Below are 22654 nucleotides of genomic sequence, written 5' to 3' on the forward strand. Positions count from 1 at the left end.
TCCTCCTAAACGACGGAAGCCTAGGAGGGCCGAGGCGTGCGGCCGCGGCGCGATTTGCCGAAGCTGTCTAAGGAGGCGTAACTGTACGGAGCTCCTGCCAGGCAAATAGGAACAAAGTTGGAGTTTTATTTGGGGGGGGGGGGCGGGGGGAGCGCCGACGGGTGGGAGGGTTGCCTTCGTCCTAGGAAACTCCCTCTTCTTTTAGCAGTGGTGCTGTTGTTGTGGGCCTGGGGTCGTTCAGATAATACATCTGTTGCTATAGGCAGCTATGGAGACGCTCCAGCCATAGTAGCCTCGGAACATCAGAGACAGCACGCAGGGTCGGAACTCTTCTCTGTGGGTCCCGAACCAGACAGCAGCAGAAGAAGGGAACACCTGGCGGAGATGGCGGGGCTCAGCACGATGCCCCCCCGTTAAGGCAACCCGGAGCCAGGCTGCCGGCAGGAGAGAAGAGGTGGCCCCGGCGCCCCTAAGCCGCCCGCCGCCCCTGCTGTGACCCCTCGGCTGCTTTGGGCCTGGATTCGCAGTCCTGCACCACGGTTCTGCGGCTGCTGTTGCTTGTGCGGTGCCTTGAGCCCCTTGGCTCGTTCCCGCCGCGGCCGCTGAGCCTGCTGCCCTGCGGTACAAGCCTGAAAGCCAAGCAGACGCCCAGAGCCCACAGAGAGTACACGACACCTTAGAGCAGGAGAGGGCTGGCGTTCCAGGCTTCTGGTCTTTAGCCAGTGAGTGGTCCTTGAGAACCTGCTTAGCCCTGTGCCTGCTCTGGACCCAGGCGCTGGATGACCTAAACTCTGAGCAAGAGGAAGCTACTAGCAGGGACAGAGGTGGTTGTCACTAGGGAGCCCCACCAATCTCCAAAGTCAGCGTGTTGGTTCCAGGCTTTTTGAAAAAACTGTTCGAGTTCACAGAATTATATAGACTGATTTTTCCCACTGGGCAGAAGATAATTTTAAGTGACTGAAAACAGTAAAGTTTAAGTTTTTGTTTGTTTCTTTGTTTGGGTTTGGGGGGGTTGTTTTGTTTTGTTTTTGTTTTTGTTTTTGTTTTTACTTATTTTTGGTTTTTCGAGAGAGGTTTCTTTGTGTAGCTCTGGCTGTCCTGGAACTCAAACTGCAGACCAGGCTGGCTTTTTTCTTTTTTTAAAGATTTATTATTTATACAGTATTCTGGCCTGCAGGCCAGAAGAAGGCACCAGATCTCATTATAGATGGTTGTGAGCCACCATGTGGTTGCTGGTAATTGAACTCATGACCTTTGGAAGAGCAAGCAGTGCTCTTAACCTCTGAGCCACCTCTCCAGCCCCAGGCTGACTTTGAACTCAGAAATCTGCCTGTCTCCCAAGTGCTGGGATTGAAGGTGTAAGCCACCACCGCCCATCCTAATTTTAAAATTCTAAGATAATTCTACCTGTGATCCCTGTTCTCAACAAAGTCAAATGGGTTTGCTAGTAAAAGCCAGATGTCACTTGGTGACCATGAAGTTCTTGTGGACAAGGCACACCTCTCACGGCAGCCACCTTTGAGCTTGGATAGATAAGGAGGATGGGTCAGAGTTTGAGAGGCCACACACCTTTTAGTCTTTTGCTGCATTTGGTAAACTCATATCCTTTATAAAAGTCTGGATTGTTTGTTTGTTTGTTTGTTTGTTTTGGTTTTGTGAGACAAGGTTTCTCTGTGTAACCACACTGGCTGTCTTGGACTCGCTTTGTTGACCAGGCTGGTCTCAAACTTACAAAGATCCTCCTGCCTCTGCCTCCCGAGAGCTACCATGCCCGGCTCTTCATAAAATTCTGAATCTTGACTACTTTTCAACTTTCTGAAAAGTGCGGGGCTGGAGAAATGGCTACTATTCTAGGGAACTTGAGTTGATTCCCAGCAACAGCACCGGGTGTCTCCCAGCTGCCTGTAACTCCAGCTCGAGAGGACCTGAAGCCCCTCAACTCACAGGTTCAGGTACCCAACAGGACATGGACACACATGCTATTAAAATTAAATATGTTGGGCTGGAGAGATGGCTCAGCAGTTAAGAGCACTGTCTGTTCTTCCAGAGGTCCTGAGTTCAATTCCCAGCAACCACATGGTGGCTCACAACCATCTAGAATGTGATCTGGTGCCCCCTCTTCTGGCCTGCAGGCATATGTGCAGACAGAGCACTGTATACATAATAAATAAATAAACCTTTTTTAAAAATTAAATACATTTTTGAAGTATTAGGCTGAAACAGGTGGGAGGATCACTTGAACGCAGGAGTCAGGTTAGCCTGAGCAATATAGCAAGACCCTGTCCCAGAGAGCAGGAGCTTGCTTGTTAACACTGAAAGAGCAGTTGACTCTATACCTGACAGTTTGCTATAGACTGTCCTACCCACTAATGTTAACTAGACCCTTATAACAGAATCGCCCTATGGACAACAAGTAAAGGAAGAACAGAACTCAGAGCGTTCCCACCACTGTCGCTCTCACTCACAAACGTGATGTAGTCGGCCTGCTGCTGGGACTCAGAGCGTTCCCACCACTGTCGCTCTCACCCACAAACGTGATGTGGTCTGCCTGCTGCTGGGACTCAGAGCGTTCCCACCACTGTCACTCTCACTCACAAACGTGATGTGGTCTGCCTGCTGCTGGGACTCAGAGCGTTCCCACCACTGTCGCTCTCACCCACAAACGTGATGTAGTCGGCCTGCTGCTGGGACTCAGAGCGTTCCCACCACTGTCACTCTCACCCACAAACGTGATGTGGTCTGCCTGCTGCTGGGACTCAGAGTGTTCCCACCACTGTCACTCTCACCCACAAACGTGATGTAGTCGGCCTGCTGCTGGGACTCAGAGCGTTCCCACCACTGTTGCTCTCACCCACAAACGTGATGTAGTCGGCCTGCTGCTGGGACTCAGAGTTTGCCAATCCCTCCATCCTTTCTTTGTACCCAGTATCCAAAAGGACTCTCTAGTTCCCATGATGCTCAGTCACCACAGGTCGTTCACAGGCCTATTGTCTACTCTCACCGGCATTTGTGCCCCGTTCCTGCCACCCCAGGGCAGAGGATAGATAAAAATCCTGCCCAGGCCGGGCGTGGTGGCGCACGCCTTTAATCCCAGCACTCGGGAGGCAGAGGCGGGCGGATCGCTGTGAGTTCGAGGTCAGCCTGGTCTACAAAGGGAGTCCAGGACAGCCAAGGCTACACAGAGAAACCCTGTCTCGAAAAACCAAAAAAAAAAAAAAAAAAAAATCCTGCCCAGACCGGCCTTCCAGAGTGAGGCCCCAGCCTGTTAGCTCTACCACAGTGGGGCATCCAGCTCAAATAGATGCAGTGGTTCAGACATGATAGATCTGTGGCGGTGGCTCAGGACGGTCATGGACCCAAGCTTCATTATCAGTGAAGTAGCTTATACTCCTACTTGAAAGTTGTGGTTATGTAAACAGTTACCTGCTTAGGGTGGCCCCCAAGTCAGCCCCTCTAGAGGGTCAGGTGTGTAGGATAAAAGCAGAGAAAACCCACCAATCCCTGCCAGGTGTGGTGACGCATGCCTTTAATCCCAGGACTTGGGAGGCAGAGGCAGGCAGATTGATTTGAGTTCAAGGCCAGCCTGGTCCACAAAGCAAGTCCAGGACAGCCAAGGCTACACAGAGAAACCTTGTCTCAGAGAAGGAAACAAAACAAAACAAAAAGCCCTAACCTGAGCTTAAAAGTCAGGCCACATATTCGTCCAATCTCAGGCAAGCCTAGAAAGGTCCACTTCCCCCCAGCTCCCCCTCAAGAAATCTTATATAAGCCCTGTCTGTCTGCAGCCACCGTCCTGGGTTCCTCCTCCCCAATAAATCTCTTGCGAGTTTTGTGGTATTTCCTGGGTCCTGATTGCCAGGATGCCCCTGGGAAGAGAGCTGTTGATGCCAAACTTAATGCAGGACACCTGATTGGCACAGCTCACCACAGCCCAGACTCCTGGACTCAGTCTGCTGAGCCTCTGGGACTGTAGGTGTACAGCACCGTCCCTGGCTATTTGGACTGATTATCAAAGGGGTATTTTAGGCCAAACTTGATTGTTAAGATAAACAAGTTTAAGACACTTCGAGAAACCCTGTCTGGAAAAACAAAAACAAAAAACAAACAAACAAATTACATTTCAGGTCAGGTGCCAGGCAGAGAGGCCAGAGGTTTTCTCAGAGGGTTCCCAGGGGGAATAAGAGGCTATGGACGACACCATTCCCATGGATGAGAAAAGGGAAGGAAAATGTCACTGCAGCATGTAAGTGTGCGCATCCCCAGGACCCAGGGAAGACCAACTGAGGACTGTTGGGGTTAAAGGCCTGCGCCACCATGCCCGGCTAAAGATTGCTTTTATTGAAAGGTCACAAACATGGCCCTTCTGCCTCTGCCTCTGCCCCTGCTTTCTCGGGCCACCTGACTCCACCGAGGTGAGGCTGTCACTGACTGAGTTTTGCAGCTTGTGCAGCCTGGGCTCATGTGCTGCCTGTCCCTCGCTGCACTTGGGGCTGGGCAAGCTGGGAGCTGCGTCCCTGGGCCACCCCCCCTTTACCTCCCACCTTCACCTTCCCATCCTCCCCTTCCCCCCATCCCCCATCGTCCTCCAGCCCCACTGGTCCTAGGCGAGCTACAGCGCGAGGAGCAGCCCCAGCAACGCCAGAAAACCAGAATGATCATTCTGGGATTTTCCAATCCCATCAACTGGGTCCGAACTCGAATTCATGCCCTCCTTATCTGGGCCTATTTGGACAAGTTCAGTATCACTGAGTTCTCTGAGGGGTGAAGCAGGCTTTTGCTCATGTATCCAAGTTGCTGTTACAGTGTAAAATTGATCTATCAGAATAACTTGTAGCCTAAGAGGTGCTTCAGGTATTAAAAGAAAAGGTCACCGGGCATGGTGGCGCACGCCTTTAATCCCAGCACGTGGGAGGCAGAGGCAGGTGGATCACTGTGAGTTCGAGGTCAGCCTGGTCTACAAAGCGAGTCCAGGAGAGCTAAGGCTACACAGAGAGAGACCCTGTCTCAAAAAATAAATAAATAAATAAATAAATAAATAGAAAAGAAAAGGTCACTTCACTGTCCGATAACCATAAAAATGCACTTGCCATTGACATAGATGAAGTTGTCCACACATCAACAGGTGACATCTCCATTTACTATGATGAGAAAGAAAGTTTGTGCCAGCATCTCCAGGGAACCTTCAAGCAGAGCCAGGGTGTTCCAGGCAACGCTGTGAGATCAGAACATGGAAACCAAGCAATTAGTGCAAGCAGTGAACGTCAGAGGGAGTTTACACAAGGAGCCAGCCTGACTATTGCAGGGACTGAACACTCAGAGCTACTAGAGTAATACCTGTGGAAAAACCAAGGAAGAAAAGTTCCTGGATCATTTGATTTTTAATTAATTAAGTCTGTGGATTACATTTATATTATTTGGAAATACTACTTGTAGTATATTGACATGATACAATAAAGCACTTTCCATATGCACACAAAAAAGATTCTTTTTGTGATTTTTTTTGTTATGTATAGGTGTGGGTGTGTGTGCGCGCGTGTGAGGTGCGTGTGAGTACAGGTACCTGCTGATCCTAGAGGTGATGTATCCCCCAGGCTAGAGTTAGAAACCGTTGTAAGCTGCCTAACGTGAACGCTAGGAACTGAATCCAGGTCGTCGGCAAGAGCAGCAAATGCTTTTGTTTTTATTTTATTTTTTGAGGCCTTTTTTTTTTTTTGGTTTTCTGTTTTTTGTTTTGTTTTCAAAGTAAGCAAGATTAAAGGTGTCAACAAGTATTCTTAACCACTGAGCCATCCATTTCTCAAGCCCCTGAGGCCTACTTCTTTTTTAAAATTAATTAATTAAAAGATTGATTTATTTACTATTATGTATACAGTGCTCTGCCTGCACATACACCTCCATACCAGAAGAGGGCACCAGAACTCATTATAGATGGTTGTGAGCCTCCATGGGATTGCTGGGACTTGAACTCAGGATCTTTGGAAGAGGAGTCAGTGCTCTTAACCTCTGAGCCATCTCTACAGCTCCTACCTTATTTATTTTTTTAATTTTATGTACACTGGTGTTTCACCTGCATATATGTCTGTGTGAGGGTGTCAGATCTCCTGGAACAGGAGTTACAGACAGGTGTGAGCTGCCATGTGGGTGCTGGGAATTGAACCAGGGACCTCTGGAAGAGCAGCCAGTGCTCTTACCTGCTGAGCCATCTCTCAGCCCCGAGCCTTACTTCTTTAAAAAGCTCTCTGGTTGCAAGGCCATATTTAATCGCAGTGAGCTAACTGGCATTTGTGATAGGAGGCAGCCGGTGATTATCCCTGCCCAGGACCGTCACACCTCTCACAACACCTGCCTCAGCTGGCTCCTGCTCTCACTGAAGGCGGGGACAGCCCCCTAGCTTGGAGTCTGTCTGGTACCCCTAGTTCACCACACTCCTCTCCATGGGAAGACATGACATTGGTTGACTTTTACCCAGGCTGGTGGCACACACCTTTAATCCCAGTGTTGGAAGGTGGAAACCATTGGATCTCTCTGAGTTCTGGTTCAGATTGGTCTGCATTTCAAGCTCCACGACAGCCAGGACTACATAGAAAGACCTTGTCTCAAAAATAAATAAACTTTAAAAATAAAATAATTATATTTATTTATTTTTTTCAAGATAGGGTTTCTCTGGGTAGCCTTGGCTGTCCTGGACTCGCTTTGTAGACCAGGCAGGCTTGGAGCTCACAGAGATCTGCCTGCCTCTGCCTCCCAAAGTGCTGAGATTACAGGTGTGCACCACCACGCCCGGTCAGAACTTTTTTTCCCCCCTGTGAAAGAACACTTCATCTCAGGAAAAAAAAAAAAAGGCAGGAGAGACACAGCTATTGCATCTGAACTTCAGGGTTCCTCTCCTGTCTTGTCTTCCCTAGCAAGAGGCCATCTTCGGGGCTGCGTTTCTGGGAGGTTTAGCAGACTTTACTACTGTCATTGTAGAATCCACACAGCTCCAAGGTGGCCGTAGCTATTCTGGGTACTCCTTGACTGCAGAAGCATTCTTTTATTTCTTTTTTTGTTTTTTGGAGACAGGATTTCTCTATGAAGCCTTGGCTGTCCTGGACTCACTTTGTAGACCAGGCTGGCCTCGAACTCACAGGGATCCACCTGCCTCTGCCTCCCGAGTGCTAGGATTAAAGCGTGCGCCACCACGCCCTGCTTGCAGAGGCGTTCTTGAACTTCCTAGGGAGCTAGACTCCAGACTGCCCCACTGTTCTCACAACAGCTTCATCCCAAGAGCTTCAAAAGCTGGAGAGCAGAGACCTTCGTCAAGAACAGGGGGCAGGTTTTAGCCTCACTACCCTCTGCCGTGTGCAAACGGCCACGAGCCCACAGGTGCCAGCACTTGCAGCAGCCTCCCCTGACACCCCTCAGAGCATCCAGAATATTCTCAGTCCTGCCCACTAGCTTCCTAGATGCTTCATTTTGCATGGTTCTCAACCAGGAAAACCACATGGCAGCCCTTTCTGGTGTTTTATGTGGCTGTTCTTGGCATGTGAAGTTTTGGATGGCATCTGCTACTGCCCATCATCCCAGATACTGTAGACTCGGGGCCAGAGGGAGCACAGGGGGGCAGGGGCTGTTGTGTGTGGCAAACAGCGCATAGGAAAATCCTATCCCACTAAATTGTTTCCTGGAGCTGGCAGGATGGCTTGGCAGATAAAGGCGCTTGTCACACAAGCCTGGCAAGTGGAGTTTAAACCTTTGAATACATGTAAAAGTGGAATGAAAGAGCCAACTCCATGGGCTGGAGAGATGGCTCAGAGGTCAAGGGCACTGGCTTCTCTTCCAGCAGTCCTGAGTTCAATTCCCAGCAACCACATGGTGGCTCACAGCCATCTATAATGAGATCTAGTGCCCTCTTCTGGTGTGCAGGTGTACATGCAGGCAGAGCACTGTACACATAATAAATACATAAATCAAGAAGAGGAAGAGGAGGTGAAGGAGGAGGAGGAGGAGGAGGAACCAATTTCAGCTGGGCCACACTCGGGAGGCAGGCAGATCTCTGTGAGTTCGAGGCCAGTCTGGTCTACAAAGTGAGTCCAGTATAGCCAAGGCTGCACAGAGAAACCCTGTTTCAAAAAACCAAGCTAAAACCAAAATGAACGCTAATAAATGACCCTCTGCTTCTCTTCCGCCACCTGCTGAGCATTCAATAAGTCAGGCCTAACTCCGTGTGACTCTTTACAGTGGCCAATAGACTTTGACCTACAATCATTTGAGAGAACAAGGTGGAGACACAAATTATGTGGAGGAACTTCCGTATTTTAGGGGGATGCGGAGCCCACATGCCAAACCTGAATCTTTTATCATCCTGGATACAGATAGCCTCATACTCTGGACTGGTAATTGAGATCAGAGGAAATCTCTGAGCTCCATAGGCAAGTATTGATCGACAGATAGGGGTGTGGACATGAGGCCTATAGGTGCACACACAGGCTTCCTGGACTGACAAGGAAGCAGGGAGAGGGGACTCACCCCCCTGCCGCCGCCAGCGGCTTCTGCTCTACCATCGGGCTAGGGCTTGTATCTCTAGCCACCTCCCACGGGTGCAGAACACATTCGGTGGATGGACGCTGCTCCTTTGGGTGTCTGGGGTGAGCCCTGCAATGCCCACTCAGGTTCTTGCCAAATAGTGATAGGCAAGTCCCCAGGAAAGCCACCCCTGCTGGGCTCATACACAGCCCTCACCCAAGGAGTGTAAGGAGAGCCTGTAAAGCCAGGCCTCCGGTCCTCTGAGTTGTAGCAGCAGCAGCAGCAAGTTGACCTGCTCCAACAGTGGCTCCTGGGTGGAGGGGAGGCCCTGGTGCACAGAGGAACAGGGAGGGACAGAAAGCTAAACCACCAGCGTGCAGATGCTGCTGCTGCTGCTGCTGCAGACCTGCCCCCCTCCTCCCCAGACACAACAAACCCTGGATGCCCAACCTGCCATGCTGCCCACGAATGTACACAGTTGGGGAAGAGTTCTGATGAAAAATAAAGCATTTTTAATGAGACTGAAGGCACAGTTTATATCTGACTTACTGTATTGTTAGAGTCTGGGTCATTAGTGGGAAAGAGAGATGAAGTGAGCGAGCGAGCGTGGGGAAGGGCAAGTGGTTCTGGGAGGACAGGCTCTGCCTTCATAGGGACACCCTTGGCTGTCAGAAGCCCCCGGCGTGGTAGGTGATGACAGGAAGTAGCCCACTAGCATGACACCTTGGGGCTAGATGTTGCAGACTTGGAGAATATTGTTTGTTCCTGTCCCCACACTAAAACAGGAGGCTCCCTGAGAGCCTGTCATAGCAGCCGGTTTCCTATCCCCAAGGTCCTAAATGCCAAAGTCTCTCTCATCCTGTTCCTGCGAAAGAAAAGACGGGCATCTCAGACACTGATAGCCCCGTGCATATCCTGGCCAGGAAGGCGGGGCCAGTGTCCCTGTCAGATGCGGGTCTCCAGGCTGGCAGAAGATCTTGATGGAAACTGCTTGGCAACATCATCAGCCCACGCCCCCCCCCACGCCCCCCCCCCGTCCTTCAGTAACTTTTCCTAGGTTTTCTTTCCCTCTTTGGGAATCCTGCCTACACCAATCTCCTTTTTCCCACCCACTTTTCTATGCACAGGCACGACCTGAATGGTCCTGGGCACTCCCTCCTCCAAGCCACGTGGAGTCCTTGCCACCAGAGGGCGCGGCCTTTGGGACAGACGGGCAACCCTGCGGCCTCCTCTCTTGAATGCTTGGCCTGGGTCTCGTCTCTTCAACCTGAACTCAGACGCCGTCCATCTCCCCGCCAAATGCTCAGCTCCACTGGCGACCGGAGAGGATTGTCATCGTGCGTTCGGCTACCAGAGCTGCCACAGGTTTCCTGGGAGTCAGGCGAGGAGGACGGTGTCCGGGATGACCAGAAGGGAAACGACCGGAGGAATCACGCGGGTCAAAGGCAGGACCGGCATCCTACCCCCTCCCCACCCACGAGGAAAACCTCGGTCTCCGCAGCGGCGGCGCCCCTCTCTCTCGGGGCCGGGGAAGAGGGACCCTCGGGCAGGCGGGTCACGGCTCCCGCGGTCCGGCCTCGGGGCGCACGGGCTGCGGGGCGCGGGTCCGCTCGCCAGAGGCCGTGCATGCCTTGGCGGACATCGCCCTGTCGCGGCCCGAGCGGAAGGCGGCAGTCACTGTCACCAGGTACGCGGTGCCGGGCGTCAGGCCCTGGATGGTGGTGCTGTTGTGGCCCGCCGGCACCTCCACGCGCTGCAGCGAGCCGCCCCGCAGAGGCCCGAGCTGTACGTGGTAGCCGAGAGTTGAGTCGGGGCCAAGCGCGGGGGCCCAGCTTATGCGGAGGCTGCGCTGCCTCACGTGCGAGATGACGATGCGCTCCGGCCCGGCCTCCTCTGCGGAGGAAGAGGGTGGCTGAGTGGACGGGGTGCCCCGCGCGTGCCACCCTGACCTCCCAGGAGGTACCCACCTATGCCTCACCTTGCAGCGTGCGTACTCGCACGCGCTGGGGCTTCAGGAGGTGCACATTGGACTCGGGCAGCAGCGACACTTCATAATCTGTGTCCGGGTCGAGGTCTGTCCAGGTCCAGCTGGTGACATTCCCAGGCAGCTGTTGGCGTCTTGTGCTTTCCAGCTTGCCGCTGGGCACCAGCTCCAGCACGTAGTAACCAGAGTCTGCTGTCAGCAGGGGCGGCCAGGAGAGGCGGAAGCTACTGGACAGAATCTCTGAGGCATGAAGCTGCTGTGGCCGCATCGCATCTAAGGATGATGTAGTGCTGGGGTCAGGGAACAGAAGCGGCCTTGTCCGCGTCACCGAGTGGGGCCCTCACTGATCCGGAGAGGACCCCGAAGATTGGAGCCCCAATAAAACAGGTGAGGCCTTCTGCCAAGGAGAGGGCAGGAGCCAGGTGGGTGTGCTAATGACTATAAAACTCTGACTGGGCTGGTGGAAGGACAGAAGAGTACAGTCCCCAACTCCGGGCCCCATTATAAAATTTCCTGCCCAGTTTACCCACAAACCCAGATCTGTAAGATACAGTGGCTTCCTTTTATCCAGAAAACAGGCTGGATGAAGGTCCCTTAAAGGTGGCAGTGTCTACAGTATTATCTAAGAACAGAGGACAGGCTCCCAAGACTGTGTGGCCAGAACAAAATCTGTTGTGAACCATATTCTGAACAGTTGTAGAGGAGGGAAACAGACCAGAAGCTTCGGCCAGGAGTTGGGAGACTACATGTAGTGGCCCCTGGGTCAGTGAAAATGTGTCAACCCCAGGACCTAAGACTGAGGAAAGTGTGGGTCCGTCCTAAACAAGAGACTTTGGGGGGGGGAACTCCAGAATGCACTCCTGGCCTTACGACAACAAACACAGCCAGCCATCTGATCAATACCCAGGGAAGGCTGGGCAGGCCATGCAGATCTTGACTTTCTTCTTCTTCTTCTTCTTCTTCTTCTTTTTTTTTTTTTTTTTTTTTTTTTTTTTTTTTTGTCTTTTGAGACAGGGTTTCTCTGTGTAGCCTTGGCTGTCCTGGACTCGCTCTGTAGACCAGGCTGGCCTCGAGCTCACAGCGATCTGCCTGCCTCTGCCTCCCGAGTGCTGGGATTAAAGGCATGCTTGACTTTCTTACTAGCTAGTTGCTAAGTCTGGTCACCTGGGCACTCACTTTCCTGTCCAGCCTCCCACTCAGATTCTGACCTTAGATACAAATGTTTGTCTCTAATGACAGCCTTTTCTCCTTCTGCCCCTCTTTCCAGGTTCATCTGGGCCTAGAGGCTACCAGGGCATTTACTCCTTCCCAACACACAGACCAACCCCTTCTTCTTTAGTGTAGGTGACAAACCCACAGTAAGGGGTTTGGTAAGAATGCTACCCTGGGCCGGGCGTGATAGCGCACGTCTTTAGTCCCAGCACTTGGGAGGCAGAAGCACGCGGTTCTCTGTGAATTCAAGGCCAGCCTGGTCTACAAAATGAGTCCAGGCAGCCAAGGCTACACAGAGAGACCCTGTCTAGAAAAACAAACAAACAAACAAACAAACAAAAGAGAGAGAATGCTACCCTGGAGCAATAGCATTTTCCAGAGCCAAAGATAGGCCCTTAGTCTCCAGCCCTTTCTCCTTGGCTGACTGGGTTATAGGAGTCCAGTAGAAAGCTGGTGCTTAGGTCCTATGGCGGGTCTTCCCTCTTCTGGCTTCCCCAGCAGATCGGACAATGAACAAGAGGGAAACCAGCTCAAACCCCTCCCTGACTGTGGAATAGGTAGGCCCTGAGCTCTGTAGGAGACAATCCCTGGCCTATTCGGCTCACCTTTCCCACCAGAAATGGTGGGTCGGCCAAGCCATTTGGCCCTGGATACACACAAAGGCACATGATGCCAGAGGCAGAGACCCCCTCCCGGGCGGGGGAGGGGGGAGTCTTGTACCTCCTTTATCCTCTGTCCTTAGCCCCTCCACATGCCCTTCCCCCACATTAGCACTCAGTTCATTGTCCTACACGTGCCTGGAAGTCCCATCTTGAAGCGGTCACTCAGACTCGCCACTGTGCCTCTATAGCCCAGGTGTCAGGGTACATGAAGGCACGCAGGAGTATGTTCCTGGACAGTATGCCGAAGACGTGGGAGTCACCCCCGTCCCCCACTGCTGCATCCTCAAGGGCATGGGGCTCATGAGCTAACCCCCACCACCACCACCACCCAGCCCCACCACCACCACCCACCCCCGACCCCCTCATCCCCCCCACCCCCCAGTCTCAGTCGAGATCCTCCCCATGCAGCTAGCTGTCAGCTCGGGGGTCCCAGGCCCTGCCTCTTCCCACCTACCAGCAATGGAGGCCCGAAGCTCCGGGGCAATTATGTGAAGGTCATCCACATCCACAAAATGTAGGTGCTTCTCAGCAGGAGCGGAGGCGGCTGCCTGCAGCTCCAACAGGTTGCCCCGGCCAGTGCTGACGATGAAGACGGTGACACCCATGTCCTTGAGCTCCTCCATCGGGGGCCCCACAGGGTCACTGGAGGCCCCATCTGTCACCCACACCAGTACCTTGGGAACCCCTAGCCGGGCACCTGCTACCTCAGCAAACAATTGTTCTTTGGCATAAGCCAGTGCCAGGCCTGTATTGGTGTCACCCATACGTTGAGACGCAGCACGTATGGCATCCTGGATAGCCTGGCCTGAGCCGTACTGATCGAAAGTAAACTCCGTGTGTGGCCTGCTGCCCACATGCACCAGGCTAGCACGTAGAGCCCCGGGTCCAAAAGGCATTCCAGACACCAGCTGCCCCACAAACTCCCGAACTCTTGAAAACTCATAGTGTGACACACTGGCTGAGCTGTCCAGCAGGAACAACAGGTCCCCTTGCAGGGCCGATGCTGTGGGACCGAGAGGAAAAGACAAGGAGTTCAGTCCAGGTGGGCCCCGAGACAGCCCCATGCCCAGAGCGGAACCACGCCCAAAGGCCTGAGCGGCTTGGAGCGTGTGCTTGCCTCTGCCCAAAGACACTGGTTGTAGAATCCACACTAAGAGGTTATAAGCCAGCGAAAGTCCCATACTCCACGGGTTCCCAACTCTACAGTGGCCATACACTTACGCATCCTGGGCTGCCCTTGTGTTCCTTACATAGAGAAAGAGGCACTGCTGCAAACAGGTGGAGCCCGGAGCCCAGGCCTAGGCCTCCAGGAGAGGCTTTATTTTCAGGAGGGCCATCTCCAGGATAGAGTTAAGCTAGGTAACTCAGCTTCCAGGTGAAGCAATGGGCTCTAAGCATGCACAGCAATGGGGACCACAGGAGAGGATGAGAAAGCAAAAGTGAAGGGACAGGGAAGACAAAACCCTGGACAGCCCTCCTTGCCCATCAGATGGCCAGGCTGGAGTCCCTGACCCCAGTTACAGATGACATCACTCCTCTTGCCCCCACTGCCCCCTTCATCTGTACCAAGAAAGCAGGATATACCCCCCCCCCCCCAACAGCCTGAGGACCCAACCAGTGTCTAGAGAGCCTCCACTTTTATTCCCTTTTCTTCCAGCCTAGCCGGCTGAGGCACTGATGCAACCTTCCATTACTAAGTCTCAAGTAGGCAGTGGCTCTCAGGGTGCCTCGATCTAGTCCTGGCGTTGGGGCTTCCCGCTTACGGTGGGGCCATTCCAATCTTCTTACCTCCTTTCTACCGAGGGACCTTCCAGAGGTAAGGAACTGAGTCAGGGAGGCCTCTCAAACATCTTTCTCCACTATCTGAGGGGCGGGGCAGGGCGGGGCGGGGCAGACCGGGCCTCCGCCGCTGCCGCCGCCGCTCCTTGTCCAGCGCTTGCTCAGTAGAGTCACCAAGAATGCCCAGGAGGGCCCACCGCAGGTGGCTGAGGTGCTGGCGTGAGTCCCACCCGTTCCCCAACCCCCAACCCCGGCCTTTCCCGCCCATTCGTCCCACTGCTGCACCTGGACACTTCATGACTCGCGTGGGCAGCAGCCGATGGGCTGTCAGGGCTTGGAATCCAGGTTCCGCCACACTTACCGCGCTCTACGCGGCTCAGCGCCGGTGCCAGTCGCAGACTCAAAGCCAAGCTGAGCGCGGTCCAGAACAGCATCGCGCCGGGAGTGGCGGGCTCCTGACCACAGCTGGCAGCTAACTTGCTCTCCTACGGCTGGGCAGGCCCACCCACCTCTGAGAAGCCACACCCACTCGCGCGGCCACGCCCTTGCCTGGGAGGCGCGCGCGCAAAGGCCAATCTGCATGGACTGCAACTGAGATACGTGCCACAGCCGTCCCAGACTTGCGGTGACACGCAGCGACTACAAAGGCACATAGGTGTGGGCACGAACTAGCAAACAGCCCCATCTCTCCTTTGCAGGCTGCGATAATGTGTCGTCCATATTCTCCACCTCTCTCCTCTCCCCCTACTCCTTAGAACTCCCCAAAGATCCTAATCTGCCAAGCTCCCGAAGACAGGGCCAAGGGAGCCTTAAAAGTGGGACTTTACAAAGAAATAGCCTCCTCTCAACAAGGTCTCAGCTTGGCTGCAAGCTGCAGGCGCAACCGATTTTCTCTAAGACTGACCGGCAAGGACACTGTCTTTTTTGTTGGTTTTGGCCTTTCCAGACAGGGTTTCTCTATGTAGCCTTGGCTGCCCTGGACTTGCTTTGTAGACCAGCCTGGCCTCGAACTCACAGACATCTGCCTGCCTCTGCTTCCCTGAGTGCTGGGATTTCAGGCCTGTGCCACCGCAGCAGGCTGAGAACACTGTCTTAAGAGGAGACGGGAGCATATGAGCTTTAAAACAAAAACAAAAACATTTATTTATTCATTATGTATACAGGGTTCTGCCTGCACACCAGTGCCAGAAGGGGACACCAGATTTCATTATAGATGGTTGTGAGCCGCCATGTGGTTGCTGGGAATTGAACTCAGGACCTTCGGTGGAAGAAGAGCCAGCGCTCTTGACCTCTGAGCCGTCTCTCCAGCCCTAGCATCTGAGCTTTTTACAGAACGAAAAGCCCCCACCTTGCCAGAACTCTCAGCGGAATTCTTAGAAGAAAAGATAAAAGGAGAAGTCAGGCGGTCAGAACCTATCCCGTGTGACCATCATGGGCTATTGCCGTCCTATACCCTACCCAGGGCTATGCCCAGATCAGACCCCAGCGGGACCAGAGACCCACTGGTGGTGATTCAGAGCAGGGTCCTTCAGTCAGTGCCAAGACCAAACCAAAGGAGGCTGGCTACAAGTGTTGTCCACAGATACTGAGCCCCTCAGGAGGGCTGCACAGGCGGGTGCCCTCCTGAGATGTTTTTTTCTGTAGAGGAATTACAGTGTTGGGGGGAGGCACACACTGGGGGTGGGGGTGAGGTGTCTGGCAGGATGTCGCCTCCCTTCCCACCCTCAGCGAGAGGACGCTCAGCAGGGAGGACGGATGGGACTCAATGGTTTTCCTTCCTCCATTTCTGGCAGGTGAGACATTGCGGGGCCTTGAGGACTGTGCCTGAGCTTGGCTTTGCCTAAAAAAGGAAGCTTGCTGCAGGAACAAGTAAGAGCTATGTCCTGCTGCCGTCCCCCACCCCCTTGCCGGGAATCTTGGCACTGGGTGTTGGCGTCACTCCACAGACCTCAAGGCTCTGTCTGAACGGACCAGAAAGTGCTTGATGCTTCTGCCTGAGCCTTGAGGATGGGAGCTGTGTGTGTGAGTCCCTCCAAGAGTATGCCGCTCCAGGCGGGGTGGGGGGTGGGGTTCTTAATACAAAAGATTGCTGTGGCGATGGTGCTGTGGGGATCCATCAGGACCCTTTTACCTCAGGCTTGCTCTGCCAGGGAGCAGAGGCTCGCAGCCCTCAGGGCTACAGTCACACTTCAGCCTGCCCTGTTTCCATCCCTTCTGGAAAAAGTGAGCAGGTCTTCTGTGACTCGGGCCTTCAGGGATTAGCTCCCCTCCTTACTTTGGCCTCCCCGTCAGATGTCAGATGGAGACAGCACAGGAGGCTCAGTCTCCACCCAGCCCCGTCCAAGCCAGGCTACCTGGCTGACTTGAGCTCAGGCCAAGTTGCTTCTGCTGCCAAATCCCTTGGGAGACCTTTCCCATCATCCTTACCCCCTGCTCGGCCACAAAGAAAAAAAAAAGTCTCCTTTTGTTTTACAGTGCTCTCTGCCTCCAGAAAACACACAGACATTCTAAAGGATATGGGAGCAGCCAGGAGTGCAACAGTAAAGAGTCAGGTCTGGGTTTGAGGCAGACACCAAAGGAAGCACAAACAGAATAGTCTAGAAGCTTTTTTTTTTCTTCCTTTTTCCTCTAAAGGGAGACAGGCTCATGGGAGGGGAAAGGGCAGAAATGTGGTCACAGGCAAAGATGGGCCAAGCTGAGGTGACCTTGACCTCTTGGTCCTCAGCCTCCGCAGACAGCCCCTGCTTGTTCCTGTCAGTCTAGGAACGCAAGAGGAAGGACAGCCCTTCTTGCTAAGTCTATCCTGCCCCCATAAGCGTTAGCTCGGGCCAGGGAGTCCTGTGTCTCACTTCCTTGAGGAGCTGGCCCGCCCTGTCTGTCTGCAGGCAGGTGGAAGGCTTTCCTGAAAGCCAGACACACTGCTCTTAGCAGAGCGCCCCTGCCTCCAACCAAGGACCAGAGGGAGTGTTCCTTCCTCCCACAGTCAGGCTTCTGCGGAGAAGAAGGGCCTTTTGTTCACAGATGGCTGTGGTCATGTTCAACCCCAGGGAAAAGGGCAGCTCCTGGGGCCTCTGACCTGACCCTTGACCCCAGGCGAGGACAGAACTCCCTGCCCTTCCCTAACCCCTCCACCCTAACTATGAGTTGCTGTTTGTCACGTTGTTATTTTTGTTTCTTTTTCTTGCTCACTGACTCATGCATAGCTAGCTTTCTTACACAGCCCAGGACCACTCGCTGAGGTTAGGGTACAGTCCATAGTGGGTTGGGCCCTCCTACATCAGCTAACACACAAAGCAATCCCTCACAGACATGCTCAGAGACCAGCCTGATCTGGGGATCCCTCAACCGAGACCTCCTTTTCAGATGACTCTGTGCTAACTAGGACTAGTGCCAAGAAGGAACTTCTCCCGCTCCACCAGGCTGAAATGTTCCCAAGGGTCATTTTTCTTTTTCCCTTTCTTGTGACTTCATTTCCGTATGTAACTGGCTGTCCTGGACTTGCTTTGTAGACCAGGCTGGGTTCGAACTCACAGCAATGCGCCTGCCTCTGCCTCCCAAGAGCTGGGACTAAAGGCATGTGCCACCACGCCCGGCTTATCTTGTTTTTTATATCTCACATGAAAACCCACGCACACAGCAAAACACAAAAGCATAGCATATTAGCCGGGCGGTGGTGGTGCACCCCTTTAATCCCAGAGCTCGGAAGGCAGAGGCAAGCGGATCTCTGTGAGTTCAAGGCCAGCCTGATCTACAAAGGGAGTCCAGGACAGCCACGGCTACACAGAGAAACCTTGTCTCGAAAAACAAAAAACAAAACAAAACAAAAAAAGTAGACTATATTGGCAGCAGTTTCAGGAGGCCTGGGACAGTGGAATGGGGTGAGCCTGAACCCTATGACCCCATCTCACAGCTGTCGAGGGGCAGCAGGTCTCTCCACTCCACCTTGCTGTCCAGTATACTTTCTTTTAGACCAGTTTTGGTGAGGCAGGTGTCAGCGCCTGAGGACTGGGTCTGGAGATGTAGGGTCCTTTTTCATCCTCAGGGTCCAGAACTGACCCGAATCCACTTTCTTCGCAGCTAGAGTGTCGTCGGGGAAGACAAAAATAGCTTGGTGAGTAGCCTGAGCACGGGATTAAGGCAACCCTCCCTTTTACTTACCCACGTCCATCACCTCAATCTCTGAACAGAGGACACAACGTCCTGGGCCAAGCCCTGCCCTCCCAGTGCTGCCAGACAAGGACTGAGCAAGAAAGCTCCATGCTAGCAAAGATGTCGGGGTGTCATGATATGAACCTGAAACGGTCCCCCAGACTCATGCTTTCAACACTTACCCCCCACCTACTGGCTTTTTGGGGGAGCCCGTGAAACTATAGGAGTTTGTGACCTGTTGTAAGTTATGCCTAACTGGTCTAGTCTTTGAGGGTTAAAGACCAGCCGCCGGCTCGCATTGCTGCTCACTGCTTCCTGTGCTGCTGTACGACGAAGAACGTTTTATTGCTGTGGTCTGAGCTGTACCGTGCCTTCCCCACCACAATGGAATGAGTGAAAGACTTTTGAGCCCTAAGATATAAAGCAAATCTTTCAGGGGTGGGGAGTTTTGAGACAGGGTTTCTTTGTGTGGCCCTGGCTGTCCTGGAACTCACTCTGTAGACCAGGCTAACCTTGAACCCAGAGATCTGCCTGCCTCTGCCTCCCAGGTGCTGGATTAAAGGCGTGCGCCACCACATTGTTGCTGTCAGTTCTCCTATTGCGGTCACAGCTATACAGAAGTAGCTAATACCCAGGGCTACTAATTTCCCTAAAGAAGATTTAACTGTGTGAGCAGGGAATCAGTGGGGGCCCTGGGGTAGGAGCTGTGGGAAGGGAAAGTTAGAGGCAGAGGCAACAGCAAGTGTCAAGACCCGGAGGGCTGTGGGTAGGTGTGCATATACATGCAGGATGCTTGGCCTGAGACAGAGGAAGCAAGCCAGGCAATGTTTGTAGCTTTCAGACCATAGGGAGGCTGATGGGATTCTGAATGCTAGGAGAGGCTGGGAAGGGCTTGGGGTGAGGCAAGGATGGCTGTAGTGAGAATTTTGAAATTTTGATTTCTTTTGTTTGTTTGTTTGTTTTTTCGAGACAGGGTTTCTCTATGTAGCCTTGGCACTCCTGGACTCGCTGTGTAGACCAAGCTGGCCTCGAACTCATAAAGACCTGCCTGCCTCTGCCTCCCGAGTGCTGGGATTAAAGGTGTATACCACCATGCGCAGCTTGGTTTCATTTCTTTTCTTCCTTTCTTTCTTTTTTTCTTTTCTTTTCTTGGTTTTTTTTGAGACAGGGTTTCTCTGTGTAGCCCTGGCTGTCCTGGACTCGCTTTGTAGATCAGGTTGGCCTCAAACTCACAGCGATCCACCTGCCTCTGCCTCCCAAGCGCTTGGATTAAAGGCGTGTGCCACCACGCCCGGCTCTGGCTTGGTTTCTTTAAATACACAGAAATATAAGAATATGTTTTCATGGGGCTGGAGAGATGGCTCAGTGGTTAAAAGCACTGGATCCTCTTCCAGAGGACCCAGGTTCAATTCCCAGCACCCACATGGTAGCTCATAACTGTCTGTAACTCCAGTTCCAGAGGATCCAACACCCTCACACAGACATACATACAGGCAAAACACCAATGTACATGACATAAAAATTTTAAATCCTAATTTGAAAAAGACCATGTTTTCGTTTTAATCCCAGGTATGGGGATATGGGGCTGCTTTGCAGCAACTATGATGTGCCTCCTGCTCTAGCTGGGGTGTGAATTTGCTAACTGTAGACAGTTTAGAATTCCAGAGGCTTTTCAGAGGGTATGTTAATGCTAAGGCCTTATGAGGCAGCTTGGGGTTGCTATTGGAACCTGCTGGTTGCGGTTTATTAAGTAGTTGTGTGTGAAACGAGGAAATTAGATATCCTGATGCCAAAGATGAAACTTGCCCCAAGGAGCTTGACAACCCTGACATCGTCCCCTTCCCCACCCCTGACTTTATTCAAGGATTTCTTTTCTCTTTTCCTCTCATATCTAATGTTAGAGGGTTGAAAGGGTGGAAGAAAAAAGAACCCACAAAGTAGCAACTGCTGGCTGCAGACGGCTGACTCCACAGTTCCAGGAAAACAACCACCAGAGATAGACTTCAAGCCCCAAATGTGCCCCTAGCTGAACAGGAATGCTCCATCCTGACATGGGACCCCCGGCTTTGGGTCTTGGCTGGAGTGCTTCTGTAAGAGGTGATCCAAGTCCCATCCCCAAGGAGGGTCCAGGTAGTCTTGAAGGGAAGTTTTCCAGCAGTGGGGACCGAGGAGTGGCCTGTGCTCTTAGGGCTAGGATGGTTCTGTCTGTTCCTACTCACCAGCCCCACCTCTGGCTCAGTTCCTGCCTCTCCACCAGAGCTCAACCCACATGCCTGAGAGAGGAGCAAGGCTTTAGGGCTTAAGTGTAGACCTGAAGCAGCATGGACAAAGCTGGCTAAACCCAGGGCCCCTCCTGGTCTGAGGGTGTGCCTGCAAATACTTTGTGAATGAATGCGTGGTTTAAGTAAGGGGGTGGGAGGGGGAGGGGGACATCACTGAGCCCAGTGTCTTCTCCATGACAGGGCACTGCCATCTATGTGTGCACACACCAGCCAGGCTCCCTTGTATGAGGCAGGCCCTCAGTTACTGGGAAAGGAGCCTGCCTGTGCCTTAGTGGAGCTCCTGGCTAGCCAACCTTGAAGCTTAAATCTGTAGTCCTGAGGCGTTGGAGGGGAGGTGGGAGACTAAGGCCTTCTAGAATTCAGCAGCTCTGGACTTTCAGGCTAGACATGAGGATCCCAGGTTCTAAAGCAGAGGGCTCTGTCATGAGCTCATGATAGGTAAGCGTTAGGAGACAGATACTTATGTCCAGACAGAGTACTGCCAAGGCAGGAGACTGTAGGCCAGGCAAAGGCCTGCCTCAGGCCCAAGTAGGGGAGCACTGTGACTGACATGCCAGCCCTCACCTCTTCCTGCAGTGCAAAATCCCCTTTTCTGGACCTGCCAAGATGGTGTTGGAGGGCTGGAGAGATAACTCAGAGGTTAAGGGCACTGACTGACTGCTCCTCCAGAGGACCTGAGTTCAATTCCCAGCAACCACATGGTAGCTCACAACCATCTATAATGTGATATGATGCCCTCTTCTGGCCTGAAGGTGTACATGCACCCAGAGCACTGGATATATAATAAATAAATAAATAAATAAATAAATCTTAAAAAAAAAAAAAAAAGATGGTGGTGGAAAGGGAAGGACTGCTTTGGACCTCTGTAGAGGGCCAAAAGGGGACAACAACCCAGATCTGTATCTGGTTGTATGGTGAGTGAGGTCACGCCTCAGCACCCAGGCTCTGCTCTACCAGCTGGCACAGCCCTGCTCTTCACAACCCCTCCACAGACCTCCGCCAGCCTCCACAGGACTCTTATGTTATGTTTTGCGATGCTATGAGTGGAACCAAGGTCATCTCTGCCTCACAGAAACACCAGGATATGCCTTGCTCTACCCAGCTACGTTCACAGCACAGTGGTCTTTTGTTCGGTGATGGTCTTATTTCATAGACTGGGCTGCCCTCGAACTCAGTAATTTTCCTGCCTCTGCCTCCCCAGTGTTGAGATTACAGTTATAAACCACCATGCCCCATGCTGTGCATACAGCGGTCCTTTGAAAACATGCCCAGGCTGGGCATAGTGGCGCATTCCTTTAATCCCAGCACTTGGGAGGCAGAGGCAGGTGGATCACTGTGAGTTCCAGGCCAGCCTGGTCTACAAAGTGAGTTCAGGACAGCCAAGGCAATACAGAGAAACTCTGTCTCCAAAAACCAAATTAAAAAAGGAGGGGGGAGCCGGGTGGTGGTGGAGCACGCCTTTAATCCCAGCACTCGGGAGGCAGAGACAGGAAGATCGCCGTGAGTTCGAGGGCAACCTGGTCTACAAAGTGAGTCCAGGATGGCCAAGGCTACACAGAGAAACCCTGTCTCGAAAAACCAAAAAAAAAAAAAAAAAAAAGAAGGGGGGGTGGGGAGAGAGAGAGAGAGAGAGAGAGAGAGAGAGAGAGAGAGAGAGGGAGAGAGAGAGGGAGAGAGAGGGAGAGAGGAGTCCTAAGTCATCCTGCTCCCCCCCCCCCTGACATTCCCAGGGCCACCTGGAGGACACCCAAGGCTTCGAGATGAGCTTAGGAAGCCGGGAAACACCTTTCGGAAACTGCGTGCTTAAGGCAGCTGCTAAGACAGAGTTTCTCACCCAGCCAGCAGCCACTTAAGCTTAGGAGTTGATCTTTACGGTCACCGCCCCACCCCCACCAGGCCCAGCTGTTGTTTTGATGACTGTGGGGCCAGGCAGATCCAATCCCCAGCCAAGGGCTTCCCTGGAGAGTCTTCATCTTTAACCTATGGGGGTGGCCAGACCAGCTCCTGGCAGAAGGAGAGGGAAGGCGGTCTCATTCCGGAGGAAGCACTCCTGGGCAGTTTGGCGACCAGCTGGCTCCATC

The 22654-nt window shown here is 52.8% G+C and overlaps 1 protein-coding gene and 2 long non-coding RNA genes across 3 annotated transcripts; 2 read left to right on the top strand and 1 right to left on the bottom strand.

Moving 5' to 3' along the window:
* The first annotated feature begins 27 nt into the window (after window positions 1-27).
* LOC311599929 lies at window positions 28-1627 on the top strand. The gene is made up of 2 exons (XR_014780065.1): window positions 28-83; window positions 263-1627. It is a non-coding gene; the product is annotated as an uncharacterized lncRNA (long non-coding RNA).
* Window positions 1628-8994: 7367 nt separating this feature from the next.
* VWA1 (von Willebrand factor A domain containing 1) lies at window positions 8995-14671 on the bottom strand. Its single transcript, XM_084786050.1, has 4 exons — window positions 14504-14671; window positions 12818-13366; window positions 10484-10762; window positions 8995-10398 (listed from the first exon to the last, which is right to left on the bottom strand). Exons 1-4 carry the CDS (start codon window positions 14574-14576, stop codon window positions 10061-10063), a joined length of 1239 nt encoding a protein of 412 aa, XP_084642176.1. The 5' UTR covers window positions 14577-14671; the 3' UTR covers window positions 8995-10060.
* On the top strand, window positions 10753-22076 carry LOC311599927. The gene is made up of 4 exons (XR_014780063.1): window positions 10753-10876; window positions 14021-14179; window positions 15936-16011; window positions 18220-22076. It is a non-coding gene; the product is annotated as an uncharacterized lncRNA (long non-coding RNA).
* Window positions 22077-22654: the final 578 nt, after the last annotated feature.

Source organism: Acomys minous (assembly GCF_964271855.1).
Source record: "Acomys minous genome assembly, chromosome: 6".
NCBI lineage: Eukaryota > Metazoa > Chordata > Mammalia > Rodentia > Muridae > Acomys > Acomys minous.